At 43.7% G+C, this 12,867-nt stretch overlaps 1 protein-coding gene across 1 annotated transcript in view; it reads right to left on the bottom strand.

The window, feature by feature from the left end:
- Positions 1 to 12,406, bottom strand: part of PTGER3 (prostaglandin E receptor 3) — a 77,478-nt gene extending 65,072 nt beyond the window's left edge. The window contains exon 1 of the mRNA XM_081085894.1: positions 11,286 to 12,406. Coding sequence (XP_080942020.1) covers positions 11,286 to 12,179 — 894 coding nt within the window. The 5' untranslated portion in view covers positions 12,180 to 12,406. The remainder of the gene's footprint in view (positions 1 to 11,285) is intronic.
- Positions 12,407 to 12,867: the final 461 nt, after the last annotated feature.

Below are 12,867 nucleotides of genomic sequence, written 5' to 3'. Positions count from 1 at the left end.
TAAACTGTCAAAACACATTTTCTAAATTTGACTGTAGTCAAACACTTCCCCACTAAGCAAAGGGAACTCAATAAACAGTTGTATCTATATATATAAAAACCTAAGCGACTGTTACTACCAGTCAGCCGCTTGACTGGTCCACTCATCGCTGTGACTTGCACTGACCACCAGGGGGCAGACGTTCAATGCAGGAGCTGCCCCCTGGTGGTTAGTGCGCTCCCACAGTCAATCTCCCATGTCTGGCCAACCTCCCACAGCCTCCCCCTGGCTGGTCAGCCCCTATTGGCCCCAATCAGAACTGGGCAAGATGGCCCTGATCAGCCTCAATAGCCAGCTAGGCCAAGGGACCTCACCCACGCACAAATTCATGCACCGGGCCTCTAGTTTGTTTTATAAATAGTTTAGTAAAAAAGAATAATATTTGTGAATCATACTAGCTGAAAAATGTTTGCCCAGTAAAACTTTACCACTGTGTGTGAATATTCTAAGCCTGGACAGACAGAACTGGATTAAATTGATACCACACCTTTACAGAAAACAGGAAATTATAGTATGACAGTGAATGAAATCACAGGGTTTGTAGAACAATCAAAAATTCTTATCACCTTCTATGGAGATACTCATAAAATTGTCTGTAGAAAACCCAAGCTCCTAAGAAAGTCCGTCACTTCCTGAATCAACAGGAAATCTTTAATCACCTTGATTATCTGACCCTGTCAGTTTCTGTGGTTATTGACTATTCTCAATCAATCTGCTGGTTGTTGTTGGTTTGTGTGGTTTTTTTGTACATTTTCAATGATATAATTTGAAAATGTTTTAATAAACTAATGAAAAAGAGGCAGAGCATAATAGCATTAAATGATTAGGAAAAACAGTCTAATTATTTGAATCTTAGTAGGTATAACTGAAAGATGGAGATAAAAAATATCCAACTGATCAATAACTATGAATATTAAATAAGATAATATATATAAAGGGCTTGCCCTGGCCAGGTGGCTCAGTTGTTTAGAGCATCATCCCGATAGGCCAAAGTTGTGAGTTCCATCTTCGGTCAGGGCATGTACAAGAAGCAACCAATGAATCTAACGAAATGCATAAGTAGAACAACAAATAGATGTTTCTCTCTCTCTCTCTCTCTCTCTCTCTCTCTCTCTCTCTCTCTCTAACACACACACACACACACACACACACACACATATGCTATATTACTGTTACAATGCTTCTAAAAATTAATTATATGATAATAATGAGCTACCACCTTTTATATTAATACTCCAATTTTGAAATACCGCTTCTATGTATTCTAGGCAGGAGAGAAATCCCAGCATTTACTTCACACTCTTAGTTAAAAAACAAGATGCTGCAGGTGCTTGATCCTTCTAGTGACCCCTTGGCATAGCCCGGGGGTAAAAAATCCCAAGCAAAAGCAGCCAGGTTTGCACCCAGGACTTTGACTGTTAAGAGTGAGAGAGCAACACCAAGGAGTGGCAGCTCTTAGATACCAGATTCACCCAGCAGCAGGTAGCAACGGACGCTCAGCGTCCAGAGAGCCTGGGTCCTGCCTGCCTTCCAAACTGGCCCGCCAGCTTTCTGTGGCCCCCAAGCCCCCAGTATCCTTTCCTCATGTGCCCTTTGTGCTTTGGATTCTGGTGTTTGTGACCAAGGACCAAGTTTAGGGAGGAGACTAGAGCTTTGAAGTCAGGAGATATTCCCATACTTCCTAAAACTGACCTACGGCAAATTTAATTAGAAATAGATGCTAGGGAAAAAAACACACCCACATTTCAAAATGTTCCCTAATGTCTTTTATAGAACAAAAGCTAACATTAAGAAATTTATTTCTGAATCCAGGCAAATCCTTAGTCTATTCTTGGAGGAAATTGCTACCATTAAATAAATTTAAACGTCTACCACCCAGTATATTGGCTGTTACCACATCTACTGAGAAAGCTGCCAGATTAACATCAAACCCAGACTATAACTCACCCTTTATGGAAAAATAAAGAAAGAACTTTTTCTTCTCTGGTCTCCTCACTATGGTTCTAACATAGTGTGAGCTTTCAAAGCCTTATACAGCTACCTCTGTTTCATTGTAAAATTAACATTACACCCTCAACTCACTTCTGGACAATTCTCTGAGCCTAAATCTTTCATTGTAGCTCAACAAAATGCACATTAATCTTTGTAGATGAGGCAGGATCCTGAGACTTTGTCATGTCTGTTTCTTGTATTCACAAAACAAAACAAAGAAAAGAGAGAGAGAGAGAGAGAGAGAGAGAGAGAGAGAGAGAGAGAGAGAGAGAGAAGGAAAGAAAGATCTATGTTGAAACTGCTTCAAAATGACGTATTCACTGAAATATTGTATTGCCATGAAAGCAAAATTAAAACTCTGCATGCAGACTGGAAATATAAACCTATTAGCCAAAGGCTTTGAAATAAAGAACATAGTACTGGGCCAACGAGCTGAAAAGCTATGTCCCTGGAAACAGAACCTGAACTGGGGATCTGCCACATGGCAAGAAGTCAAAGTGAGAGAAACAAAGGGAGCCCTGCTTCAGCCGTCCACAGGGCCACCTCCACCCTGGCGATCCCTTCGATTTAGGTGAGTCCAGTGACCCCGTTCCTCTTTCTTCTTTTTTCCGTAAGCTAGCTCGCTTCAGCTTGGTCTGGATCTTCTTCTGGGGGATCATGATTCTTGTGGCATCCTATTATGCTGGTCACTTGAAAAGAGGTAGACCATCATGCTCAGGGGTCTGAGGGTCTTCTGGGGGGAAAAAAGGCCAAGACCTACCCTTTTCTCCCAAGATCTGAAGCCAAGAAACTCAGAGAAGAGTGCCTTTGGCTCTATTCTTGAGGGAAAAGACATGGAAAGTCTTAACAATTCATTGGAAAGCAAAGGCAAACATGTCAGAAGGTGATGTGAGTACAACCCAGAGCCTAAGAACCCCAAAGGGAAGGCTGATTCTAGACAGTGTGTGGCCTGAGGCCAGCTGCCCTCTGGGACCATACTCTCTAGCACCTTGGCTGTCCTCCAGGGAATGACTGCTGAGCTTTACGGCGGGAGTCATGGGTGTGAATTCAGGTTCTCTAATGGTGGCATCCAAGCACAGACCCACTACAGCTTGGGCAGGGACACACTCCAGCAGCAGTGGACCTGCACTGCCCTTCTGCCCAGACAAGTCCAATCTGAAGTAGCGGAACCATGTAGCTACGAGAAACCACAGCAATGACCCATCAGACTAGTTACATTGGGGTCTTGGCAAGATTGTTTATTGACTGTTGCCTAGTACCGTGGTTGGCAAACTGCGGCTCGTGAGCCACATGCGGCTCTTTGGCCCCTTGAGTGTGGCTCTTCCTAAACCTTAGGAGTACCCTAATTAAGTTAATAACAATGTACCTACCTATATAGTTTAAGTTTAAAAAAATTTGGCTCTCAAAATAAATTTCAATCGTTGTACTATTGACATTTGGCTCTGTTGACTAATGAGTTTGCTGACCACTGGTCTAGTATATTGAAAGCTTTGTGAAAGAGGATAGCATGTTTGCTTGGCTTACCATTGGGGCTACCAAGGAGGGCACAGGTTGCAAACTGCTCAAATAGGAGCAGCATTCGCATAGGATACAGCGTAAATAGGGCCTCCTAGAATTACGTAATGCTCAATGCGTATAACCATATAATTCAGCCCTGGTCACCATTGTATAACCATGATGAGCAGAGTGGCAGGCATATAGCAATACTCAATAAATAGTTCTACAACGATTTCATGAAAGAACGCAAGATCTACTCTGTCTATTTGTACATATTTCTATGCTTCTTCCTACAAAGTCTTTGGGTATTTTCCCCCATGCATCTAGTATAGTATCTCTGACAGGGATGATTTTATCTACTTAGAGCCACAGGAAGTCAGAACTGAAGAGAGGGCTAGAGTTGATAATGTTTGATCTCACTGACAAGGAAAAGAAAAGCCAGAAAGATAAAGTGACTTCTATCATGTGGCTGAAAAGCCAAGACCAGAATCCAGGTCTCTGGCCTTCCAGTGCCTTCATCTCTCTGTGGCCCTCACCTGCTTCTTCAGTCATTAGATTTTGTTCTTCTCACAAAACAGGCATGCTCACTAGTCAACGATCACTTAATCACGAACCTCCACTGCTGCCTTGGGACTATTGAAGATGCTCATCGAAATGGGGAAATGGGAAGTGCATGCTCTATCTAACTCAAGCAAGGTGGCTGTTAGCAGGACATTCCCGGGAAAATTTCATACAAGACCGCGATAAACTTTGCCGTGTGGTGAATTGCCCAAAATGCATCTAATTTTTCACAATCTCGCTTTTGTTATTTTCAACATTAACAACATGCTTCTTTTTCCAATTTTTTATGAATTATACCAACAGTCGCATATTCACAACCACAGAAAATGACACTTACTACGTATTCAGAAAGAGGAACAAAAGGATAGATCAAATCTACTTTCAGGAAATATCCAAGGATTAGTGAAAAGTATATTTTAAAAATTATACTTGATTTTTTTGGAATCAATAATTGCTTTAAAAAAAATAGGCCTCCAGCTCCAACTTGACCTTTTGTTTTTGCATTACCAAGATTTGTAAAAATAGTAATGATGTTTGTTATAGGATTTGTCCTGTGGTTATCTTACATGACTCTTACATAAATTAATAACTTTTTAATTTTTAACAGAATTAAGGTGTGAAAAATCAAGCCCCCTCCTCCATCTCTGCCACCGTCTTTCATTTTTAGATTTATGATCCTTAAACACCTATCATAAAAATCAGTACTGGTGAAATAATATGTAGATTTTGAATAAGTGCCAAGATCAGCCATTGAAATCTCCTCCTTTTGAATGTTACCCAAGAGAAAGTCTGGGTGGGCCATTTGAGGGTGAAGTTATAGGCTGTGCTATTTGTAGGCTGCAAATAATATTAATGCCCTGCCAGGATCTGGCCAATCTGCGGAGCAGTTTACAACTGTGTGATGCTCATGCTGTGGCCTGAGTTAACTCTTGCAAACTCAATTCTGAGCTGTGAGTCAGTGGTAACAATTTTGTTCAACCAAGGCACAGGCTATCCCCTTACGTTTGCAGACGATCTCACCTAGGACAACAACTAGAATCACAATGAATTTGACTCAAGCATTTGCATGAGGACACATCTGAGCATATCAAAAAATACAGGGAGAAGTGCCACATTGGAGAGACAGGTGACATATTTTAGATCTGTGGCGAGGTCCTCAGAGCACAAGGTGGTGGTCACTCCTCAGGTTTAAGACAGAGGGGAGATGGGATCCAGCACTTGTTAGATTTAGAGAGTTCACTGGCAGCTGTGAGGGAAAAAGGGATTCCAGAGCTGAGGGAATGCAGGAGAGCGAGAGTGATGGCAGCAGGGGAGAGAAGGAGGGATGAATTACAATACCTTGTAAAAGTTTAAGCACATGTGGTTTACCATTTTTCTTATTTTATTTTTTTTCTGAAAAGTTATATCCTCCTCCACATTCCCTCCCCTCCCCGCCCCCAACAAGGAACTATAACGAATTAAGCTGTAAAACATCACTTGTCTCTTCTCTCCAGGTTCCTGGGGAAAAGGTCTATCTGAACACAAGTCAACATTACCATCCAGTAAAACACCAAAGTAGTGTTCCTAATATGGGGGGAATATTCCCAATTATTCTCATATACATTTATCTTGGTTTTCGTTATTGTCCTGTGAAATGCACTGAGTAGGTGTTTTTATTACTATTTTACAGAAGAGAATAGATCACAAAAATATCAAATGAATTATCTGCCGAAACCGGTTTGGCTCAGTGGATGGAGCGTCGGCCTGCGGACTGAAAGGTCCCAAGTTCGATTCCGGTCAAGGGCATGTACCTGGGTTGCGGGCACATCCCCGGTGGGGGATGTGCAGGAGGCGGCTGGTCGATGTTTCTCTCATCGATGTTTCTGACTCTCTATCTCTCTCCCTTCCTCTCTGTAGAAAATCAATAAAATATATTTAAAAAAAATGAATTATCTAAGGCAGGGGTCCTCAAACTTTTTAAACAGGGGGCTAGTTCACTGTCCCTCAGACCGTTGGAGGGCCAGACTATAGTTTTAAAAAAAACTATGAACAAATTCCTATGCACACTGCACATATCTTATTTTGAAGTAAAAAAACAAAACGGGAACAAATACAATATTTGTATTTGCATGTGGCCCGCGGGCCGTAGTTTGAGGACCCCTGATCTAAGGTCACACAATTAGTTGTTTCTGTAACTGGGACCAGACCCTGTCTTCTGATTTGGGTGCGTAGATATTCAGTTAATAAGCATGTACTGGGCATACCTGGATGGCAGGCAGTTATAGTTCCTACAGGGGTGGGGAACCATCAATGCACAAGCAGATACTTTACCTGACCTCAGGAGGTCAATTACACAATAGGTCCAGGAAGTGTAACTCAGACTATGACAGGGAAATGCAAGGTGGGTGCTGTGTGGCCAAAGGGCTGGAGCACCCAACACAGCCCAGAGAGGACCCCAGAAAAATGAACCTGTGGAAACTCATAATTGAGTCACTGACCTTCCCAGCTTTTTCAAAAGAGAAAGGCCAATGAGTCACAGTTATGCTACAACTCTAGACCATCTGAATGTCTTCCAATCTACTGGCTTAAGGACTGTTTAATTCTTGGCTCTCTGATAAACTCAAAAAATAAAAAAAAATCTGTCTTTTTTTTTTTTTTCTCTGATTTATCTCAGTCTTCAATTTGTACTGGCTTCCTGGATATATCACTCAGATAATCCACTATCTTATATAGTGTCCGAAAGCCATAGTCACTCAGAATCCCCCATTCTTACAAAAATAAAACAAATCCTAAGTTTCTCATTCTGATTCATTGAGCCACGATCCTCCCAAATAAGAAAACCTGAGAATAACATAAATATTATTGGATATTTATTAGTCCTACTGCCGCACTTACAGACGGAAGGATAAATAACTTACCCAGTGCCATGATTAGCAATAGAATTCACGGCCTCCATCTAAGCTCATAATAAACAACAAAAATGGAAAATAAACTCAGAGCCAGATATCCAAAATTATTCTAATTCTAATATACTTTATACTTGAGTTATTCACCTGAAGGATTTAGACAATAGTGGCACTTTTACAGGACGCAGTTAAATGAGGTAATTTACCCCAGTAAATAGGACATAGTAGATGTGTAAGAAATGCTTGTCCAATCACTCACTCCTTAAATTGACCATTTCTAATAGCATTAGTTCTCTCTTACCTTTCCTTCTCTGACTCATCTCTTCCCACTGCCTCTGACCTAAGGCCCTACCCAGCCTGCAAAAGCAAGCTGTGACTGATCTCGCGTTCCCTTTTCTAGCCCGAATCTACCCACACACTATTGCACTGCCAAACTTTTAAAAATCCTCTTCAACGGGGGAAAAAAGGAGACATATGTAATACTTTAAACAATAAAGGATTAAAGAAAATAAAAATAAAAATCCTCTCCCCTATTAAAAAAAAAAAAAAAGAGGTTGTACTGCCTACTGGCAAAAGAACACAAATTTCATCCTATGTTCATCTTAACTACCTCAGTTTGGCCCCTAAGCCTTTTCAAACCATTTTTCCCATGTTTCCAGTGTGCACACTTTATTTCTCTGGCTGGCTTCTTGGGCCACTCACTATCAGCCCTGAGTTCAAGTTATGCCATCTCACCACCTCCTAGAAGCCTACTCTAGCAAGTTTAAATGAGCTTTTTTTCTCAGAATCAAAGGCATTAATGGCATTTGATCTTGTATTGTTCTCTAATTGTTTTACTCATAAATGTGGCAACTCTGGTTCTCTGAACAGATTATAACTCTGACCAAGTTTTCGTAAGTCTTGTACTTAACATCCCTTCCACAGTGCCTAAAATGTATTATAGTATAATAAAAAATGTAAAGAATGCTAAATAATCTCAATTCTTATAAAAGCAAGTTATAGAAGATTTTCCCTATAATGCCAATTCACACAGTTAATCATTTATTTCCCCAATCATTTCAGAAACTATATTCTGAAATTTATAGGAAGTGAAAATTAGCAAGTGAACAGAACATTTTAATACTATAACACAGGATTATTTCTGTAAAATAACCTGGCACATATAGTATATTTCAGGCAAATTTCGTTTGTCAAAATATATCAGGGATTCCTTTAATTAAAAAATACAGTTACGTCTACATTGTGAACTATCTTCTGGAACCAAAGCATTGCTGTCTGCATCTGTGGACACCGAGCAGGGAGTGTGCTGGTTTAGGGTTAAAGGCAAACATTTCTAAGGCTGCTTGTATCCAGTTCCAGAGTTGTAAATGAGAAATCCTGTCCCTCATACCTCACTTTTCACAAAGTTGAGAGTTACTTTATATTTACTGTTTTTAAGAGAGCTTCAGTATTTGCCACACTCTCCCTGTTGGGGGAATGCTTTGGTTTACAAAAGCACTCATACAAAACCCTCAGGGAATGCCTGCTTCTGGAATCTTGGCTCTCATCTCAAATAACTAAACTAGTAGGTGACTGTGGTTCATTAAAAAATAAGATAATAATAATAATAAACACCAAACAGATTGCATGCCAAGTCAACTGGCTAATTCTGAATGATGGCAAATTAAATATAAATGGGGCGAAGGATCATAGACATGATGACATTGGTTTCCACTGTATTTTCAATTTCACATCTTGCTTTTGTGAAGTTTCTGGGAAAAAGAAAAGTACAAAAGCTCTTATTTGCACCACAGATCACCTAAATTTAAGTATATATGTGGTGGGATCTTGTAGCAGTTGAGGTGTTTTCTTACTCTCTTCTCTCCTAAGTTTTCTAGCAGTAACAATGGAATATTATTATAATCATGATAAACTTCCAAGAGAAGATATACTCAGGGTCCTTCTAAGGAGGGAGTTTATATCATTAGATTAGTAAAGCTAACAGGGCATCTATATTTTACCCAGAGTTAAGAAAAAAAAAGTATAGACTATGACCTCTCACTTTAACATTAATACACTGAAAATTCAATTCACTAAGTTCTAGTGTTTTCATTCTTATAATTTTCTCACTTATTAAGAAAGCAGTTTTGCCAGTTTCTTTCCTTTGAAATAATTCCAGCTCTTTACTGATATTTGTACAGTTAATTCCAACAGGGCATAAAGCAGATGATAGACCCATTTGCTTTAGTTTTAAAAGTACCTATTTTGCAAATCTTGAATTTCTCCTCTTCGATTTAATCAATCACGTTAATTTTTTTTAAGCTCAATGTTTTTATGATAACCAAATTAATAACATTCCTGATAAAATAATGCAAACCAATAGATATTGTTTGAATGCAGGTATTAACTGAAATTAAATAAGACTTTCCAAATACCGTCTGTCTTAAGAAAGTAAGTTTGGCCATCGTTGGCTACGATTCTCAGAATTGATCTAAATTCTTCCTAAAGTCACTGAGTTCATGATATTAAATAAAAGTTTTAAGATAAAAGACACACTACTATCTCATTTACTTAAAAATAAAAAGACAACTATAAGTTCAGTTAACTGTATGAATAAGCATTTTATTCATATGACTTAAGTGCATTTTTTTTCCAGGAAATAGTGTGATAGAGCAAACTCAAGAACCTGGAACTCAAATGACAGTTGGGAAAAATTCAGAATCTTGGTTGCCTTTAAAGTTATGTTCATTATCATAGTAAAGTGTTCATTAGTTACAACTCCTTCCCCCCTTGTTTGGCCACCTACACACTCCATTCCTCAACCATAGAAGTAAATATGTCTAAAAGTGGTGTTGGTTTTGATAAGCCATGGTGATGACATCAGCCTGAATTCTGTGACCATGCAGCAACTTATGGGCAGTTAGGTCCCAACATAGCTCTCCTTGTCACTACTCGTCGTCACTGATTTGTAGCCAAGATTTGTGCTCTAAATATACTACACCAGTTAAACACAGGTATTCTGGAATATTTGCTTTGTCAAATGAAGGAGATGTTGGGAGGGAAAAGGAACTAGGGGTCTATTTTTAAATACAAGAGAGTTAAAAGTGAAAGTGGTACACAATAATTTTCTTTAAAAATTTTTTCATTGATTTTAGAGAAATAGGAGGGAGAGGGAGAGGGAAACATTGATTGGCTGCCTCCTGCAAGCAACCCAGGCATGTGCTCTGAACAGGAATCAAACTAGTGAACTCTAGGTGCATGGGATGACACTCAACCAACTGAGCCACACTGGCCAGGGCAATGCCAATGTATTTAATGTCACTGAACTGGACACTTAAAATGTAAATTTTACCACAATTTAAAATATATTTTACCACAATTGAAAAGGAAAAACTACATGCGTGTGGGTTCTGAAAACTATATCCATGGGTTTCAGAAGTTTCTCACAACTGTCTAATAAATTTCCAAGTCCAGTATAAAAATTGCAGAAAACTCTTTCTGCAACATAGCTCCCATTAAGCCAGTCTGCTGGAGGCCTCAATAATCCTCCATTCACCAGGAACTGGAAAACAGCATTTACCCACAGAAATCTCCAGCTAAAAGTAACAGAGGAAAGTGTGACGTAAGAGTGGCTGTTAGACAAGGAGCCTGTGGCAACAGCATTTGCTCCCAAACTGTGCGCCCCTGTGCGGAGCTGGGCAGCGCAGAAACCTCTACCTCCTACCCCAGGATTGGCCTTACTCCCAGTCCTGAATAGTTGCCAACAGGGCAAGCAAAGGCTGGTGGGCAGGAGTGACAAGGCCTCCGGGCCCCCTGACTCACTCTCATCTCAAGTGAGCCTATTAGGCAGGTTAGTGCGGGCTGGGCTGAGGGAGCGCTGAGAGGCTCCAAAGCTGCAAGAGCTGTGCCTGCCTGGGGTCGCAGGTAGAGGACTTTTGCAGACTGATAATCCCTTCAATGTGCAAGAGGTATTTGAAAGAAGGAGAAAGCCCAGAGCCACAGGCTCCAGCTGTCATTGCCATTCTGTTTATAATGCACCCAGGAGAAAACTTTACCTCTGCACAGGCACTGAACTCAGACCGGGGTATCCTCTTACTCTCTCCGATCAAAGTGGGTACAACCAGAACCTAATGCCATGTATGGGACTTTGAAGGCGCTCAGCAAGTAAGTGAGGAACTCAACTATGAAGCTGCAACCAAGAAAGCGCGGGCAGAAAGGTCTCCCCAATGTTCTCTAGATGCAAACACACCTCTGCAGGTGCTGTCACTTTGAGACGTCTCCACTGTGTGCGGGTGCCCCACCCAGACTTCTGCACACCCTGGAACTACCTACCAGCAAAGGTGACCAACAGATCGACAGCACGCACATGATCCCCATGAGCTGGATGGCCGTCTCAGTGGTGATCCTACCCCACTGGGCGCTGGACTGCGATGCCATGGCCTTGGCCCGGCAGCGGGATACCAAGGCCTGAATGGTGGCCAGGTTGCAGGCGAAAGTGATGGTCAGCGCAGAGAGCCCCAGGAAGGCAAAGGTGGAGGCGAAGAAAAGGTTGCCCCAGTTGTGCGGGGAGCTAGTCCCGTTGCCGCCGCCCCCGGTGCTAATGAAGCACCACGTCCCGGGCCACTGGACGGTGTAATGGCCCACGCCCAGCACGGGCAACAGGGCGAAGGCGAGCACCGCCAGCCACACGCCGAGCAGCACCCAGCGGGTGGCACGCGTCTTCATGTGGCTCGCGTACCAGTGCGGCGCCCGGATGGCCAGCGCCCGCTCGATGGCCATAGCGCTAGCGACGAAGAGCGAGGAGAGGCCAAAGACAGTCATGGTCAGACCAAAGAAAGTGCACAGCCTCCCCGAAGGGTCCAGGTGCTCCCAGCGCTGCTTGGACAGGTACACGACGATGACCACGGGGCTGGTGAGCAGCTGCCCCACCATGTCCGTGAGCGCCAGCCAGCCGATGCACAGCAGGAACGACTTCTTGCGCTTGCTCTCCCGGCGCCGGTAGCTCCGCGACACCAGCAGCATGGCCAGCGCGTTGCCCACGAAGCCGGTGATCAGCATGGTAATCGGGTACACCACGGACACCGAGCGGCAGTCCTCGCCGGCCTCCGGGGAGCGCGTGAGGTTGCCCCGCGCTTCCTGGGAGCGCTCGGGCGCCCACATGCCCGGGAAGGAGTGGTTGAGGCGGGTGCAGAAAGGGGCGCTCCCGTCGCCCCGGGCTCCCTTCATGTCTGCTTCGAGGTGAGGGTAGGAAGGCGCCCAGAGAAAAGCAGCGGGTGCTGGCAGGCGGGGCGCGGGAGGCGGCGGAGGTCTGGAGCGACCCGGGCTGGTGCTGGGGTGGGGCTGCCTTCCATGGTGCGGGCGCAGCCGCCGCCTCACTCGGCTACATTGGCCGCGGCGGCGCCTGGGCTTTCTGGCCAAGCTGGCAGCCGCGCCGTCGGCTCCGGGAAGCCTGTAGCTCCCGGGCGCGCCGAGGAGCCTCGCCCCTTCTATAAGGATGAGGGGGGCGGGGCGCCCGTGGGTGTGGGCTTAAGTGCGGTGGGAGGAGCAGGGACCAGCCACTGAGCGCGGCTCTCCGCTGCGGAGTGAGCGCGACCCTGGCCGCGGGAGACGGGAAAACAAAACCTCCGAGGGGGCGTCCTGTCGAAACTCCCGGCTTCTGGCGGGACCGGACGCCCTGCCGGCGCTGCGATTCCTCCTGTCTCTGCCAGAGGAGCGTCCAGGGTGGAGGGGGCTAAAATGTCTTGCTGGGCTTCCCAGCCCCAGGCTAGTTGCCAAGCCGCGCCGAAAGCGCTCGCCCTCCTTCTCCACCCACAGGGACTGGATCCTCCCCCTGAAGACCTCTTGTATCCCTGGCAGGTGTAACTCAGCCGTCCCAAAGTATTCTAGGCGAACCACGCTCCTTTGCAAAGCTGAG

This window comes from Myotis nattereri (genome assembly GCF_964212035.1).
Source record: "Myotis nattereri genome assembly, chromosome: 3".
Classification (NCBI taxonomy): domain Eukaryota; kingdom Metazoa; phylum Chordata; class Mammalia; order Chiroptera; family Vespertilionidae; genus Myotis; species Myotis nattereri.
This window is presented reverse-complemented; position numbering and strand designations above follow the sequence as displayed.